Consider the following 18,006-nt stretch of genomic DNA (forward strand, 5'->3'; position numbering starts at 1 on the left):
AAAGATGTGCAGACATCACCACAGTGTTCTCATACACGTGGAAGGTTGACAGAAATCAGAAGTAAACAAGTGTGAGAAAGTCAAATGGAATGAAACTGGGCCTTCCATTTCAGACTGCCAATTGATAAGGTCAAGATGGTAGATTATATTTGAAAGGCAAATATTTTCCCACCCTTAAGCATTTCTTCTCTGGAACTGATTTACACATCAAAAACGTCAGAGATAGACTCTGTTTGAAAGTAATTGGGTTTATAGCAAATTATCCCATAAGAGACAGGTTCATTTCAAGGATTGCTCCAGGCAGACCCTGAAGGCACAGCCCACACACAGTAAGAGCACCATGCTGACTATTTTAACTTTCAAGCACAAGGATCATGTGAAACATATCTTGCGCAGATCTTCAGTTTAAGTAGATCAAGGCAAGTTTTACCACACACACCTCAGAGGCCCTCCCAGCATAGAACTGCCCACCACCAATCAAGGACACTCAATAACACCAAATTTTACTCTCCCTCTTTCTTTTCCTCTTCCCTTTCCTCTTGTCATTCCTTCAGTCCACAGAATCAAATGAAGAAATAAACTTTTGGACAATAATTGAAGAAAGAAAAATCCCCAACAAATACATTTGAGTAGTCCTCACTCCATGGCCTAGAGCTAGAATGCCAAACTCATCATAAGTGACATTTATAGGATATTACTGGTGAGTGCTAAGTGCCAAGCATTATTCATGAAATAAAAATAGCTCATCCACCAAATACAGAGCAGTCTGGCGAGAGATCAACTTCTCCTGCAGCTGACAGATCACAGGCAGTATTGAAACATGGTAAGAAGCAGTTAAGGTATTTTAATCTTTTCTCTTCCTGTGTAGTGGCAGAACATCAATTTCTATTTCATTAGGAGTAATAACTACTCAACCATTTCAGATGAGCTTTGAAGTGTTCTGGCAAAAAGAAAAATGAAGCTGACTGTAGCCTGCAGAGTTCTCAAGTGAAAAAGTTTCATTTTGGTCATCCACATCTTCTTTTGACATTTGAGTTTGTCAGTATCTTCATCTTTTCTACTGTCTCCTTGTATGCTCATCTTGTCACTCTCAGGTTCTTGTGTCTAAGCAAGGGAACCCTGACAAAGCTCAAGCACCACAGCATCTTTGAGGTTATGCCATGTTTCATCCTATTTATTCATGGTAGGCAATGAATACTTCTGGTATCAAAATTACTGAAACTTCAGAAATTTTGATACCATCCTTCTGCTTGTGTACATCATGGCTGTTTGAGGAGTTTATTGAGACAGAAGGGTTGGATTATTAGACCTTCAAACATTTAGCTGGTTGAATACCTTACAATGATGAGGTGATATGGCAAGGCAAGATTATGGGTTTGCCAAGCTTCTATGTGTACTGCCATTGGTGTAAATGGAGAATGGAGGATTGCCATCCATGTGTTTTACATTACAAATAGAAAGATGGCCCCTGTCCATCAGACGGTGACTGAAAAAATTGGTGAGGGGGGAGAAAGTATGTTCCAGTGTCCTTAAAGTAGCAGAGTAAGAGAACACAAAACATTTTGGAAGTCAGATGGGGTTTTTCTCATACTTCACAGGAAGTGATAAACAAGTTATGAAGTAACATATTTGACAGAAACATAAGGTTATCTTGCATTATCCCAGCAAAAATTCACACACCTCTTCTACCTCCTTCTTTTTACAACTCAAGTATGCTTTTCAAACTCAGTTCTGTAACTTGAAGGGAGACAGATGAATGAGTGATATTTTCAAAATGATCCTAGGTCCCTGACTTGAAACTGAGATACTCCTGAAATGAAAACTCATTTCACAAGGTCTTGAGTGTTTTAACTGTTGTTCTTGCCCAAGTCAACCCTTCTATTCAGACTTCATTATTTCTCCTTTCTTTCCCTGCCTTCCCCCACGTACTGTGGATTTTCTCCTAAGTCCCCTATTGCACACATCTCCTCAATACTCTTCCTCAGTTCTTTTTCATACTTAGATGGGAGTCAGTGTAATGTAGAGTGAGTTTTCAAGCACAGAATCTGTTTCCAAATAAGCACAACCTGAGAGCATTTTGAAAATTAAGGAGTAAGACTTCTGGGGTTTGCTGAATTCCTCCCAAGAGCCAAACCCTAAAGCATCATTATACCAGAATGAATGTTTCAGAGTAGCTATTCCAGAATAGCATGTACAGACATGTCCAATTCTCAAGATCCATGTGACTCAGAGCAAGTGCTTCAATTGTAATTGTTCATCTTCTCTGCTGAGGAACTATCCCATTCTAGCATCATAGAATCACAGAATCATTAAGGTTGGAATAGACCTGCAACACCATCAAGTCCAACATTTGACTTAATATCACTTTGCCCAACTAAACCATATCATGGAGCGCCATGTGTACTCATTTTTTAACACTTCATGGGGTGGTGACTCAATTTTCCCTAGGGACCCTATTCCAATGCTTAACCACTCTTTCAGTGAAGAAACTTTTCCTAATGTCCAACATGAACTTTCCTTGGCACAACTTGAGGTCATTTTCCCTTATTCTACTGCTAGTTGCCTGGGAGAAGAGGAAAACTCCCAGCTCACCACAACCTGGATCTTGTTCTATACAGGGCATCAGTGCCAGTTGCTCTTCAGCTCCCAGTTTTTGAAGGGTCAGACAGTACAGAGTGAATGGAAGGAAGGACCTTAAATTAGGTACAGACTTAAAAGTGCCACTTGTCGTTATGGAGTTCTAGTATTCAGACATCTGATAGTAGGTACTCTGTATGCTTTTGTATGACCAGAACCCAACCCTGTTTTGCTTTCTCAAAACAAAACAAAGCAGACAAGAATGGCAACTATCCATTTAAAGAGGTATGTCATCAGCATTCCCACTCTGATCTTGTGCTACTTAAACCCTCAGCTTTAGGGACATATTTATGAAACTGTAACATCCTGTGTGGTAGGTATCACTGGCAGATTATATCCTCCTGCCTCCTCTTCAAATGCTGAAGTGTTTTAAAAGGAAAGTTATTTGGCTTTTCCCCACAGAAGGATCATAGTGCATGGACTTCAGTTTCCCTAGTGTTATAATTGCACTAGTTCATCACAGACTGAGGTGTCATTTCTGATATGGCATCAAAAGCCTGCCTCATTCTAAGCCCTGGAAAAAACACAGCTTTCCTGGACTGGACAAGACCCAGTGAGAATTTGATAAGGAGCTCTTCTTTCCAAATATATCTGACAGCACACAGTACTTCTTCAGTGTACATATATAACTTTTAGACAATTTAATTTGGATAACTTTTTTTCTCCTGCTATTTATACTAAAGAGTCAAGGAAAGCCACAGATAAAGTGATTTTTAAAACATGACTATAAGCCCTGCAAACATTCCACAGTAAAATCAGCTTAAAATTTGAGACAAGCTTTTCTAAACTATAAATGCATACTTGGATTAAAACCAAAACCCTACTAAATGACCTTTACATGACTTCTCCACTGAAAATATAAAAGCCTTAAAACCAAAATGTATCAACAATATCAACTGAGTACAAGTTCTATTATCCTGGACTATCAAAGCTCCTCATGTTCAGGAAAAAAACACACATCTGCAATTACCACAACCAGAGGCAGAACTCAAAGGCTCTCAGGCACACTATGGAGAACTGTGGGTCATACAGGTCAGAGCAATTCCAAGGTAATACAATGTCCCATAAAGGTGAGTCAGAGAAATCATTCAGAGGAGAAACTTTAGTCTCTAAAAATTTTTGGAGGGACTGAAAATGCTGGGACACTTCATGTCAGAGAACAGGTTGGATAAAGAGAGGTTATGAAAAAGGTTTACAAAACCATGGGCACTACCAATAGCTGGCTGCAGAACAAAAGATCACCAGAGCTCACAATATTCAGAAGCAAAGGACTTTCAACAAAACTAGTAGGAATATGCTTTAAGAGATAAAAAAGCCCTTCTTTCCACAGAGAGCAGTGAACTCCAGGAACATGTCACCAAAGGAGGTTGCAGAGGCAGACAATATTATGAAGTTCAAAAAGAATTTGTACAAACTCAGTGGACAATTGGTCCATGTCCAGATAGAAAAGCAAAAAGGTAGAAATGTACCTCCTAACATCCCTGATGTAACAATGGAGCATGAGGCAAATGGACCACAAAGGTTCATACAGCAAGGCTCAAAGAGTGTCTCACTAAATAGCATCTTCCATTGCCACAGTCACAGGCAGAATATTGGGCTTTGTGGAGCACTGATTTGACCCAAAAAGGCATCTTCTGTGCATTTGCACTGCTGATGTTACTCAGCTGGGTCAATTCCTGCCCTGAGAGCTGCAACCGGATAGACTATCCGGAACTGGAAATCTTCATCTCCCATTGTCTCCTCAGACCAATTTTGTTACCCCAGCATTATTTTGATTATTCATCCTGTAATACACTCATAACATGGAACTAGCAGAAAGTGTTACTTCCTCCACCAAATTCTAGCAATACTGTTCTAAAGTTCTATTAGAACAAATGACTTATCACAAGGCAAGGAGCTTTCTCATACTACTTCCAATCTTTTGAGACAACAATTTTACACCACAAGTTGCAACTCAACTCTCTACTGCAACCTATACAGACAGGCTTTGGAAACAAATCAGAACAGGTACAGGGCACTTAGAAAACAAATCTCACTCAAGTTCATCAGTTTTTCTTCTCCCACCTCAATAATGCTGGTCCACTAGGCTCTTCTTCCATTGTCAGTACCAATCCAAAATGCTCTGGGAATTATGTCTTTGCTGATGTCCAGTGACCACAGCTGACAGTCAAAACTGAAAACAAGCTTTCAAAGCTGACAAGTAGATTGCAGGCTTGCAAAGAGGCTACCAAACAAGTTTACTGAAGTTCTGGGCTTGGCGTGGCACTAGCACCGCCCTTCAGCAAGCGTCTGTGATGGAAACAAGTATCACCTCACAGGAACAGGACTGGGATTATCTGTCACAGGCTGAGCCTTGGTAGGGGAAGGCTGCAGCTGCTGGAATAATAGAGAGGCTGCTATAAAAAGCACATTGCTTGACAGATCCAGAACTTTGGCTAGAAAAAAAGCTTCCTGAGTTTTCCCGGGATTGTTACCAAAAACACTTACTAGACAAGACTCGCTTCAGGAATGAGCAGATCAAGACTTTCCAAAACAAAACTGTGTAGACAGACTTGTTACAACATTGCTCGCTCCCAAAGGGAGTGGGAAAGTCCTCGTGACACTCAACAACCAGTGTGGTAATTCCTCCTACACTTTGATACTTTTATATCCAGAACTCCATGTGTAGTCATTCGGGACATAGGAACCAAAAAATCTGCATTTACCCTTTTTTCTCCCACTGTGATCTCATGACAGGTTGGTCAGGAATCTCCCCTGCATTACTTACAGTCCAACTAGTCTCAGTTACTTACAAACTACAGAGAAACCAAACAACATTGGACTAATAATCAAAAATATCCTGTCACTCTTGTTCTGTTTAAAAACAGAAGCACCACTTTTAAAAGAAAGGTCACTAGATAAATTTAGATCTATTCAGCTTGTAGGCTGCAGTAATTGGTTTTTAGATATGTTGTTTACCTAGCAAAAAATAATATTATTCAGCTAGCAAGAGCTTTTCCTATTTAATTTATTTTTGTATTCATTATTCATATTATAATTATTTTAGTTGAGTTTTTTCACAGCCTCCAGAAAACAGTTAACAAAGAAAGAGCAAAAGTGTAAGGACTCTTAGAATTATGATCAACATAACCAATTCATAGAGGTCACAGGTATACTTCAGTACTGACACCAAAGAAAATAGCCTTTAAGTTACATTCAGCTTAGATCTAGAGAACTTTACTCATGAAGGACCACAGCTTCCCTGGTGGAATTCTGTGTACCATCTTCAATATTCCTAGGTGAACTGCTTAATAAAGTTTCTGACCACATCATTAAACTAAATTAAGACACAAGAGGCATTGCATACATATTGCAATCTGTGAAGGACACTAAGTCTGTCTGGAAGATCCCAGTCTGGTTTCTATATCCAAAGAAGGGGGGTACAAAACCAAATTCAACAGAAGAATAAGAGAACTTTTGGAAGAACACTATTAGTGAAGACAACAAAAACTTTACAGTTGAATCCAGTGCCACACTTTCACATTCCACCCTACACAGCCAGCCACATGTTCTCAGTCTGCTCTGCTCACCTCATGAGTCCAGCTGCCTTGTGAGGAGGAGACTTCTCCGCCTGCTTCCCTCTCTGTTTCATGTCCGACAGGCGTTGCCGCATGTTGATGGTCATCTCTGAGCTCAGACGCCAGATGAAGATGCAGCTGAAAGAGAGAAAGATGAGACTGGGATCAAGTCTCAGTTCAGTTTATTGGTACTAATTCCCACTGCAGAGACAAAGAGCCCTTCTGTCTGTGGCAGAGATACACACACAGAAACAGCTTCACAGAAACTCAAGTCCATCACAAGCCTCGTGAGGAAAGGGTTAAACCTGCCTGTCAAAGCCTCCCTGTGAGTGAGAGCAACTGCAGAGATATTTACACAGACTCATCTCTGATCTTATACCTCTAACCAGCTGCTGAAGGAAATGCCATAACAAGTCCCTTTGTGGTCAGCAGAGTAAACAGAGCCTACAGCATGTCTCTTGCATCCTCTAACAGTGGCTAAGCTGAAGTCTCTGATTGCCTCTACCCCCAAAGGCAAGGCCTTCCTACTGCCCACTGTCCCATGGAGTCTCTGTGCAGTACTAACAATTAAGCTCATGTGGAAGTACTTTTTGCAGCAGGGCGCTTCTAATGCTTTACTCCGGACTCCCTATAGGACACTTGCACAGAATTTACACAGCCATTAGCTCAGCTGGTCAGAGCACAGTGCTAATAACACCAAGGCCATCGGTTTAATTCCTGCATGGGCCACTTGTTTCAGAGCTGGATTTGATGATCCTTGTGGGCCCCTTCCAATTCAGAATGTTCTGTGAAATATGCTGTGAAATTTGACTGAATCTGCTCAATGAATTCAAAAGCATTTGAGAGAAAGAAACCAACAATGCGATCTCATTTCATGAATTTCTTCAGAAATTCAGTTTAAAAAAATATTCCTCATCACATTAAAGAATATTGCATCTCATCTTCAGCTATTAGAAAGTAAAATGAGCAGCACTGTCTTTGAAATTTAACCTCACTGCTAACTAATTCTTTTCATCTCAGTCATCTTTCCTGTCTAGCTGGGTGTACCTACACTGATGTAGAAACAGAGATGGTGCTTTGGCTATCACTTAAAAAATCTTGCATCCTACTTTGGAACCCAAAGAGGATTTAATTCAGTTCTTCAAGACCCATCAGTGCCAGCAGACTAATGGGTACTCCAATACACAGAAGATTTTTCAATGACTGACTTTTCCTTCTCTTGATAGCATGTAAACATTAATTTGCTTTGTCATTTTGAACAATGACCATGAACTTTGGTCTCCCTGGCCTGAGGCAAATGTCAAAAGCGCCAGGGTCCTGAATACCTGAATCTTCATTTTTGTTCTCTCATGAAAAAAAAATGTGAAAGGCTTAAATTCCCATATCACACCAAAAAAACCCCCATAATATCATCCTTGCAGTCTGTGGAGATTTTAAGGCAAAACTAAAAATTTCCTTCTTGTTCCCAGTGCCATGCTCAGGAGCATCACTCCCAGCTACTGAAATCCCACACAGACACTTTGCATTGCCTGTGAACACACTCTCATCCTCCCAACCAGGAGAAAGGGGTGAGACACTGTGTCTGGGAACCATGGCAACCCAAGGCAGCCAGCTGTTTCCCCTCAAGGAGCAGCTCTCTCCAAGTAACAGCAATCATAATGAAATGGAGGAAACAAAATTCTGAAAGCAAATCTGGCTTGTTCATTTATCCCACCCCCACAGTTATCAAACTTAGACAAGCAGCAAACAACCCAAGCCTGTGAATACATTAGCATCCAACACAACCTCTGCAGAAGCAAGCACCCACCTACCTCTTTTGCTAGGGTTGGGGAGGGGATTTTGTTTTGTTTTTTCTCACCTTGTATTATTTTCCTCACATGAATCTCACAGTCCTTGTGCCCTTTCTCATCCCTGTTTTTCTCTCTGTTCTCAGCTCTACTCTTCGCTGTGTGTGAACAGACAATGTTCCCTGTTCTCCTCTGAAAAAGATGCTTTCTCATCTCCTTACAGCAAACTTCTTCAGGAATCCTTTTCTCACTTCTCATCCATCTCCTGCATACCCTTAGTGAAGAAAATGACCCTTTTGCTCACGGAAATGTCAACAAAAGAATGTTGCACTAAATCACAAGGATCATTGGGGCCTTCCAAACCTTCCATGTTTCTGGAATTTGTCAGAAGTTCACAAGAAAAGGACTCTCTCCCCTACAACTTTTGTCCCTAACCTATTTAAACACATGAAAGAGGAAAATGAAATTATTTATTACTGAAAGATAGAAACAATCAACTGATGACATATAAGGTGATATATCATATGTTCTACAACATGATGTATGACTCTCTAAAAGCCTCTTTCCAATTCAATTGTGCTTTATTAATTAACGAAAAAAAAAGAGAGAATCTGGGTTGCTCTGAACTTGCAATAGCATTCCAGGAGCCATCTTTCTCAAAGGAAATATTTTATTCAGTTCGGCTGATTTAAGCATTCACTGACTCCAGAAATAGTGGCACCACTCACCTGAGTGATCATCATACTAGGCATGTATTCTCCTTTTTCCCTTGGGCTCGGTCTGGTGACTACTTCAGCTTTTAGTGAACGGACTTAGCTCACTAAATGTGCAGAAAACTCAGCTCAGGGGAGTACTGATGTAGTGACCTAAATTTGCTGAATGAGGGGTCAGCTGCACCACTGCTGACTCAGGGGAGTGGGAAAAGGACCCTATGGACAGGACCAAAAAGTGAGGACAGGCCTGTCCCTTTTGCTGCTGAACAGACTCTTTCACCTGGTAAAACCTCACCAACAAGAGTACTGCAAGAAAAGGTTTTGGCACTACTAGCAAAAATAGCCCAAGATGCCTTATATTACAGCCCTGAAGGCTGGTCAGTAAACAGGTCACATGTTTGTCTCCTTTTCAGCACAGAATAGTATTTACTCCCAGAAAAGGGAAATACTTCACATGGGTCTCATTCCATGGAACGATAACAAACTCTGGGTTTTGCCAGCAACACACATTCAGGATTCAGAAAGCTCTGAGATTTATTTGGAATTCAAAAAGCATCCCTATAAAAAAACAAAAATCCACCTTTCCTAAGGACATGTTATATCCAGTATGAGATGTCACAAGGCAGTATCACAAACAAGCAAAACCTCTTACCTGTCCCCAGAAACAGAGATCAGATGTTTGCAGTCATTACTGAATTTCATCCCAGTTACAATCTCTGTGAGAAAAAAAGCACAAAAAACCAATCTTCCCTGAATTATCCAAATGGACAGAAGGGATAATTAGCCAAATAGCCTGTCTGCACTCAGTAATTCACACTTCACAGACCAATACACCCCAATTACCATAATCATTTAACCACAAAATCTAGGCTTGACATGGAGAGGGTACTCCATGGCCAAATATACATGAAGAATAAATTCTCTTTCTGCCTATAATATAATCTCAGCTCCTACCATGCAGGAGCTATTCTATCATAATGAAATTAAATATACACTGAAAAAACCCACAGACTGTTTTGTAGGCTACTAGAAAAAAATGTGTAAATAAATTGACAGGAGGGTATATGTTTGCTCGTGTGCAAAATGCAAAAATTGAACTTGCAATAAATATTACAACTTCATCCACTTACAATCCATTCAAAAATACCCATCAGGTAAACTTTGGTGGGGAGAAATCTTCAGAAAGCTTTGACTAGCATCAGACCCTACTCTATAGTCATCAGCAGAAAAAAAATGAATTTCCAGAAGTTTTTAAGCCTTACCTGAGTGTCCATACATGGTTGCAACACACTCGCCAGAATAGAAATCAAAGATGGAGAGGTTCTTGTCAGAACAACTGGTTGCAATATAAAGACCAGAAGGATCTGTTTGCACCTGATTCAGGAGACCAGAGGAATGCAAAGATACGGTGAGAAACTACTTCAAACTACATAAAAATAGTCCAGAATACCCAAGACGGTCAGAACAAAATGCAAATAGCCCTCACAGGAGTCCAATTGAGTACCAACCTATCCAGTATCCCAGGACAAATCTCCAACCTGACTAGACTTTTAAGACTATCTCCAACCTAATCAGAGACTGAAGGCACTTAAATTAAATACCTTCATGACTGTGAAGGTATTGCCACCAATGGACAGATTTCTACTTCTCTCCTACTTTCGTTTAACTTTGGAGTCTTACTTTCTTCTATGTTAAAATCAAAACAAAACAACAACAAAGTCCCATCCCAAAACACACGCACAATTAAAAAAAAAAAATATCAGAGCTGACAGAGTTAAGTGAAATATTAAATGATTCAAGCCTTCAGGAGTGAAAGCAAAAAAACTCAACACTGCCAAGAAACTGTCTTTGACAATGATGCTGTCACATCTCCAGTATTTGCAACTCCCTTTTTTCAGCTATTTTGTTTGTTGTTTGTTTCTTCATATGCACCTATTTGTCGCTTTATCTTGGATCAAATATAAAATCTCTGCAAATGCCTCACCAGGTCTAAAGCAGCACTACAAAACAAATACAGTTACTGTCACCAAATGTCCTGCTCTGTCCTTTATAGAATTTTAAGGAACTGAGAGGATAAACTGTGTTTTTCAAGGGAGACATGGTATTTAAATAATGGTAATTCTTTTGGTTTGTTATGGCTCTTGTTAAGGCTCTTTTGGTTTGTTATGTTTATTTTGTTGATGTTTGCTTCCAGTGTCACTGTTTGAGTTCTGCCCATTAAACTGCAATGTGTATTATGATCTCAGAATAACATGCCAAGAAAGTTTAAATTCCAGAGACAACCATAATCCCTTGGTTACATAATTGTCTTCAAAATGAGCAAAGCAACAGTACAAGTAATTGAGATTCCCCACTTGAGATACACATTAAAAAAAAACAACACCATAAACAAAGGATATCAAAACCAAAAAATCCAGCTCCCAGAACATTCCATGGTTTTTTTTTTTGTCTGAGAAAAATCTAATCAAGCACCTAAGCTTATCACAATTTAAAGTGCAGCATCAATTTTTCATTTTCTTTGCTCTGGATTACAAAAATTTTGTAGGAATTATAATAGGCAAAGAGAAAGAACTTCTCTTACTCTGTAAAACAGAAGAGCTGACACTGAACAAAACTTTTTGTTTCCCCCCTCCCTTTTCACCCAGTTATTTACACACATCAATAGTTTCAGCTAGAAGGGAACTACAAGTATCACCTAGTCCTGCCTGGCCAATTCAGAGTTGACCAAAGATTCATCAAGCTTAGTCTCTTCCATAAGGGCCACATGTTTAAAGCTTGTTATTAAGTACATTGATCAAAAGCATCTTCTACACTGTCAGGCTTGGAGTATTGACCACCTCTCTGGGACTCCTGCTCCAGTGTTTGGCCAAACTCTCAGTAAAGAAAATGCTTCCTAATGTCCCTGGTGCAGCTTTGAACCAGTCCCATATATCCTGTCACCAGCTCCCAGGGAGAAGCACTCAGCACCTCCACCTGTGTGTCCTCTCCTCAGGAAGCTGTAGAGAGCAATGTGGCCACCCTTCAGCCTCTTCCTCTCCAAATTAGATAAGCCCTAAATCCTCAGCTGCTCCTCACAGGACATTCTTTCCAGTACCTAATAATAATACTGCTGACCTGTGCAGCAGTAGAAAATTATCAGTGGAAAAAAATATAATGAAGAAGCTTGTTTGGCAAATGGAGAGATACTTTTATTTTGTCAGCTGGCTTTCCCCCTTCATAGACAAGAATGCAGTTCTTCCACTCCACTGTGAGTCTCAAACACACCTGATTTACCAAGGTTAGCCCTGGATAGCAGCAGAAGCAGGTGTGCTACCGTGGCCCAAGGCCTGGATGCACTCAGCAGGTGAGAAACTTGAACAGACTCTCTCTAAGCAGTACCATGCTTTTCCAGAACTCCAACACCCAGGCTTTTCAGGTCCAATACTATTTAATTTTGTCAGCTCAAAGAGTTCCCCTTGTATTTGCCCTCTGAAATCTACTGCACAAACACTGATCAACAGGTATTTCCACTTTAAGAATCCTAACAAAACCAGTCAAGAAAACCAGAATGAGCTCTCTGGAGTAGAAAGTAAAGGATTAAATTAAACGGATTAAATCATCTCCTGACAGATATTGGTGCAGTTCTACTTGTTTTTACAGCATGGTCCTGTGACTCACTTCAGAAACAGAACAGAGAGAAAAATCAAAGACCAGCTTCATCATTCATTGACTCTTTTCCTCTTTTAGCCTCATGAAACCCAAATATATTACCAGCCCTTAAGGGTGGAAGTAGGAGGAAGCAGCAGTAGGGTAAAGGACAAAGTATGGAGCAAGAAAAAAAAGAAAAATAAAAAAATAAATACTCTACTCAGATTTGTATTTAATTTTCTTGTCCCCGTGCTACATTCAGAAAAGCTGAAAAATTGAAAAAGGAAGGAAAAGAAAACAGCTTACTTTGATAAGGGTGCCATCTTCACCTTGGGATCCCTTGTAAAGCTTCTTCTGCTTCCCACTGCTTATGTTGAAAACCCTGAGGGGATGAAATAAGATAACATGGCTCATTGTGCCCAGGTACTACTCTGGGGCTGTTGTCACCAGGATCATTTTTCTCTCCCTGTTCCTCATTCCATATAAAATACAGGAAACAGGGTGAAACTACAGGAAGTGGAGAAATTATCTCCATGAAGTACTACTACCAGTCATTTAAATGGTTCAAGAAACAACCTCAAAAGTAATGCAAAGGCAAATTATCTGAATTAAAATCAAGGCTTTATTCTCAAACCAATAATCAGTCCATCCTCACTGCTGTAAAAATACCTGGGCTCCTTCGTACTAGAGCAAAGGATTAAGAGAGCAAGACACTTCATGTTAGAAAACAAAACCAAATTACATCCAGTAGTGATATTTAGCTATGACCAAAACTCTTAACATCTCACACAGCTACAACAGGAGCAGCCACACAACTACAGAGAGATTCCTTTGCTTTCAAGCAGACAGACTGAAGAAATGGATAAAAAGAGAAGAGAATGGACTCCACTTGTTCAATGACAGTCACATCTAGTTCAGTTTTAGGTTCCCACAGTCCCAGGTATTCCACAGGACCTCACAGCTTTTCACTAAGTACTTTCAAAACCAAAAATTACACAGTGCAGAAGTTCTTGCCCCACAGTTCAATGATGTACCAAGGAAGGCACATTTGCTCCCCCAGTAGAAAGCCTTTGCTCTGCAGAGCAACCCAGTGAGAAGCCACGAGTCCCATGGGAATTGCACATATACACGGCTTTTTATCAGTGAGGAGAAAGGCAGAGTTCAACCTCACAGTGCCTCAGATCTGTCTGAAAATGCTGAATCAAAGAACTTAGAGGAATAATGATGGAGATCAGGCTGCTTCACTTATGACTGGAAAAATATTTTCAAGTTGAGAAGGAAACTAACCTGATGTTACGATCTTGGCATCCAATAGCTGCATATTTCCAGCTGGGGTCCACATCCATGTCATAAAGTGTGGTCTTCCTAACAATGTGATGTGTTCGGGTAAACTGGACCCCTTCTCCTGTCTAAACATATGGGTAACAACTGTGTCAAAATCAAGTAGTTAATAAATTACTAAAAGCAAGTAAATACAGATGAGTCTTCCCATACAGCCAGCATAAAACAATCCTTCCCAGGGAGCTGCTGGGAGCAGCTGGGACTGGAGGCACAAGGAACTCTTCCCTCCAGCCCTACTCTTTCACCAGTTTTCACAATAGCTCTGGCAGTGAAGGAAAAGCAGATATCCTAACAGTTCTCTATTTCTGCTCTGAGAGGTCAGGCTGGGAGTAGCTGCATGCTTCACAGAACTAGTTCTCTGAATGTAATCTCTTCTATCAAGTCAGTGGGAGGCCCTGAGGCTGAAATAGCAACAAGCTCATACAGAAACTCTGATACCATTCTTTGAAGTAACTCCTTTGTGGAGAGATTATAAATTAGAAGTGTACAAAAAGCCGTGATAAGGTTACCTTCTGCGCAGTGCGGAAATAGATGCTCTTGTCTGCCCCACAGCTTATCATTCGCACTTTCCCATCGTTAGCTGGAATAAAAAGACAGGAGACAAAAGATAAACACATATACAAGGTGGAGGAAATGTTTCAATTTATACCACTGCTCATATATTCCAGCCCTGATTAACTAAAACTGACTCCTCCCCAAGCAGCGAAACAGAAGCCCCTTCTCAAGGACAGCATTTGTCTTTCATGCTCAGAGAGCATGAGGCTCCAACACAGAGGCTTTTCAGAACACATTAAGATGTAATTCTGTTTTCTCCCTCACTAATATTCTCATATCTCTGTGTGCCACAGCACTCTGTGGCAACATGGCACATTCACACTCAGTAGAAGCTGAAAACAGGCAATAGGCACTTTTCACACCTTACAGCTGGACACATCTTTCTTACTGCAGGGTCAGGCTTCCCTTCTTCCCTTAGGACTGTTCTGTAACCAAGCAGCTCCTTCAGCAAAGCAACACCCAATAAAACTCCAACTCCAACGCATCCAACATCACACGGGTCCTTGAACTGCACCCACTTAAAGCATGCCAGCACTTGGCTCATAGACCAGCACAAAGGCCTTACCTGCCAGGCCTTGAGCCCACTTCCCTCATCTCCTGGGAGCTCAGCTGGCTGCATTCAAGGCCAACTCACTGATAAGACAGATCTGTCAGAGAAACGACTGCTGGCCTTGGAGCTCCTCCAGAAAAAAAAAAAAAACCCCACAAAAAAAAAACCCACAAAAAAAAACCACTTGAAAAAGCCACACGGTTGCTTTGGGGAGCCCCTGCTTCAGTGAGTCCATTCACTTGGGAGCAGTTCTCAAGCTAAGGTTCTCATCCTTGAGTCCCAACTGAGCTACACTGCAGCAGCTTTGCAGCCACAACTGTGCTTGGACATGCACCCCACTGAGCCAAAGCCTGATCCAATCCATGGACTCACCTTCCTGATCTGAACTCCATCTTGCCTTGCCAGTATGGACTTGCCTGGCAGGCACTGAACTATAGCTGACCCTGACCCACTGATCAAGACCTTGAATTGCTCGAATCTGTAGTCTTATCACTACGGATTTGTCTGGTGACCTGGACTACTGGCTGTATCTAGACTTGATCTGTTCCTGTTCATGTCCTGTGGTACTTTCCCACAGCCAATAGAAAGATGACCAAAACCAATCAAACCTGCAGCTTCAAATTGACCTAGTCCAGTATTCAAGTAGATAAAATTACAGCCACAAAGTGACAACAGTAGTGCTCAAATCCAGCTTTGGTGGGAGGCCATGATTTGCTACCTGCAAATTTCACTGCAGTGATGGAAGAAGAATGTTCATCCAAGGTTTGCTGCAGGCTATAGTCCTTCCCAGCATCCAAGACATGAATCAATCTATCCCGACTGGCTGAGGCTAAGAGCTTTAAACCTGTTAGAAATTGAAAAACAGTGCAAGATCATGACTTAAAAAGTAATTTTTAAAACAGCTTCCCAAGTCTTCTTAGGGACAAAATATTATACTGCAGGTGTGTTACACAAAGTAACAGCTGAATTTTGCATTACAATAATAAATGGAACAAGCTGCAATCTCAACATACAATATTCCAATAAAAAGTAAGAGAAAGAAGGCTTTTTCAAAGCCTGGCCAATACTTGAAGCCTGCTTTGAACTCCAGGAGTAGTTCAGCATGACAATTCTAACATACCATAGTAGGACATTCCGACTTGCTCAACACTACATTCATAGGCAAAGGGGAAGCAGCTCAATTGCATTTACCTGTGTCAGGTTTGGAGTATTCCAGACATAGGATCTCGGAGTCATGGGCTTCCACTTTCAGCATTTCCTTCAGAGACTGCAACTCATATATTCTAGGACATAACATGGCTCATTTCAGTATGTTTAATAAAATTAGCAGGACCTGGTTATTTTCTCATGCCTGACCAGTCTGCAATCTGCATAAGAAGCTTTATGGGATTACCTGAGAGTGCCTATCCTGTCCCCTGAGGCCAGGTGCTCCCCGCTGGGACTCACACAGACAGTGCGTATCCCCACCTTCGTATCCAGCACTTGTGCATCAGCTTTGTCTGCACTTCCTGCTGAGTTGTAATCAGTGTCCAGAAGTACCTGAGTGTTGTCATCTACATAGATGATTTTCATCAAGTCCTGGGGGCACAATACATCCAGAAATATTTATTAGTTACAAAAAATTAAAGCAAAGCATCTACCTTAGAAACTGAGCTCCTAGTCAACATAAACATTTTATCGGCAACAATGATGTAATTGGTATGACCTTTTAGTTAGGAGCAAGCACTAAGCCCCTTCAGATTGTAGGATTAAAGTTTCACAGCTGTGTCTCACAATCACCCCTTTCAAGAGAGTCAAGCTAGAAACTAACAGCATCTCCTTCACTACTGACAAGCCCTGGGATTAGTGATTACAATATATTAGGGCACACAGGAGGAGTATGAAAGACTTCTAGGGATTATCTAAGTCAGTGGTCTGAGTACTGACAGAAAAAGCAAGAATTTTTTCCACCTGATTCTTGAGGTCAGGGCTGCTGCGTTCAGAGATCTTCCAGCTCAGATGAGAACAGAAGCAAATGTCCATATGTAATCACTGTTCTGTACAATTAGCCTCCCTCTTACATAGATTAAGTGAGTGTAAAATTTTTCATTCAATTTCCCAAACATCTGCCTCATTTAATGCACCTTTTACAAACAAATCTTAAAAGTGGTTACACATCACAGAGATGCAGAAAAAGAGAATCAGCTCTCCTGAAACGTAGTCCTTATGGAATAGACTAAGCTTGGTGAAACTTTGGGTGGTTTATGAAAACAGCAATAGTACCTAGAACCATTTCAGATAACCTGTCCTACCCAGTACTCCTTTTGTGTTTCTTCAGGTTCATACATTTAACCAGATTCGTGCTCAGTTTACAGAAAGCTGGGTTGACTTGGAGATACAAAGAAATTTGGGGCTTAACTTGAGAATCTGTGTGTGAAGAAGAGCAACCCCAAGGACAAGGAGGTGATCCAAACCTAGGATCTTACATTGCTGAGGATGTTGCGGTGCAGGGCTGTGCCGTGGATGTTGGAGCTTTCAGTGTTCCACAGACGAATGGTGTTGTCAGAGGAGCAGGTGATGAAAGAACCAGGGGGGAGGCAGGGCTGATTGTTGTCCTTCACCTCTGGATACATCTGAGGGCAAGTAAAATGAATCCCTGAATAACATTACCTGGCATCTGGCACCCTAGACACTGGTAGAAAGTTTCAAAACAAAATGAGACAAAACGGGCGTCCTCTCTATTTTCTAAAGGTGAAAGCCAGACAGACTGACTTCAAATAAGTTCATTAAGCTTCCCTCATCACAGAAAACCTCCTTAAGAAGCATGCAACAAACCAGTATCCTTTGTTTCTAATAGTTCAAAGAGAGCACCTCAAATCCCAAACAATGGCCATGCAATAAACACCTTGCACTGTTGTTTGCAACTTTCATCTACCACTGTCAGTTTATAATTCAGAAGGAAAGGGTAAGATGAAATTAATAAATAAAAACAGAGCTCTCAACCTCTTCCCACGTTCTTTCCACTTTCCCCTCTCCTGACCACTGTTAGACATATTTCAATATATTAACAATTCCATTGTTTCCTATACTTCCTTTACTTCCCTCTAAGGGAAAGCCAGCTAAAGAGACTGCAAGATGACAGACACTTGAGAGGCTATTTCCACATGTCCAGGTAAGTATGTTAAGAAGGACCAGAGTTCAGATTTTATCACTTATTTCATGTTTTTTGACTTTGAAGCAATTGCTCACCACAGATCTCA

General features: G+C 40.8%; 1 protein-coding gene across 5 annotated transcripts in view; it reads right to left on the reverse strand.

Annotated features, from left to right (window-relative positions):
- Positions 1-18,006, reverse strand: part of MAPKBP1 (mitogen-activated protein kinase binding protein 1) — a 95,386-nt gene that overhangs the window by 14,657 nt on the left and 62,723 nt on the right. For all 5 annotated transcript variants that reach the window (XM_064424602.1, XM_064424604.1, XM_064424600.1 and 2 more), the window contains 10 exons: positions 17,233-17,379; positions 16,161-16,345; positions 15,959-16,050; positions 15,486-15,611; positions 14,172-14,242; positions 13,609-13,730; positions 12,628-12,703; positions 9,957-10,068; positions 9,347-9,410; positions 6,207-6,332 (listed from right to left, as the gene is read on the reverse strand). In XM_064424602.1, coding sequence (XP_064280672.1) covers positions 6,207-6,332; positions 9,347-9,410; positions 9,957-10,068; positions 12,628-12,703; positions 13,609-13,730; positions 14,172-14,242; positions 15,486-15,611; positions 15,959-16,050; positions 16,161-16,345; positions 17,233-17,379 — 1,121 coding nt within the window. The remainder of the gene's footprint in view (positions 1-6,206; positions 6,333-9,346; positions 9,411-9,956; positions 10,069-12,627; positions 12,704-13,608; positions 13,731-14,171; positions 14,243-15,485; positions 15,612-15,958; positions 16,051-16,160; positions 16,346-17,232; positions 17,380-18,006) is intronic.

Source organism: Passer domesticus, chromosome 6, assembly GCF_036417665.1.
Source record: "Passer domesticus isolate bPasDom1 chromosome 6, bPasDom1.hap1, whole genome shotgun sequence".
Lineage (NCBI taxonomy): Eukaryota > Metazoa > Chordata > Aves > Passeriformes > Passeridae > Passer > Passer domesticus.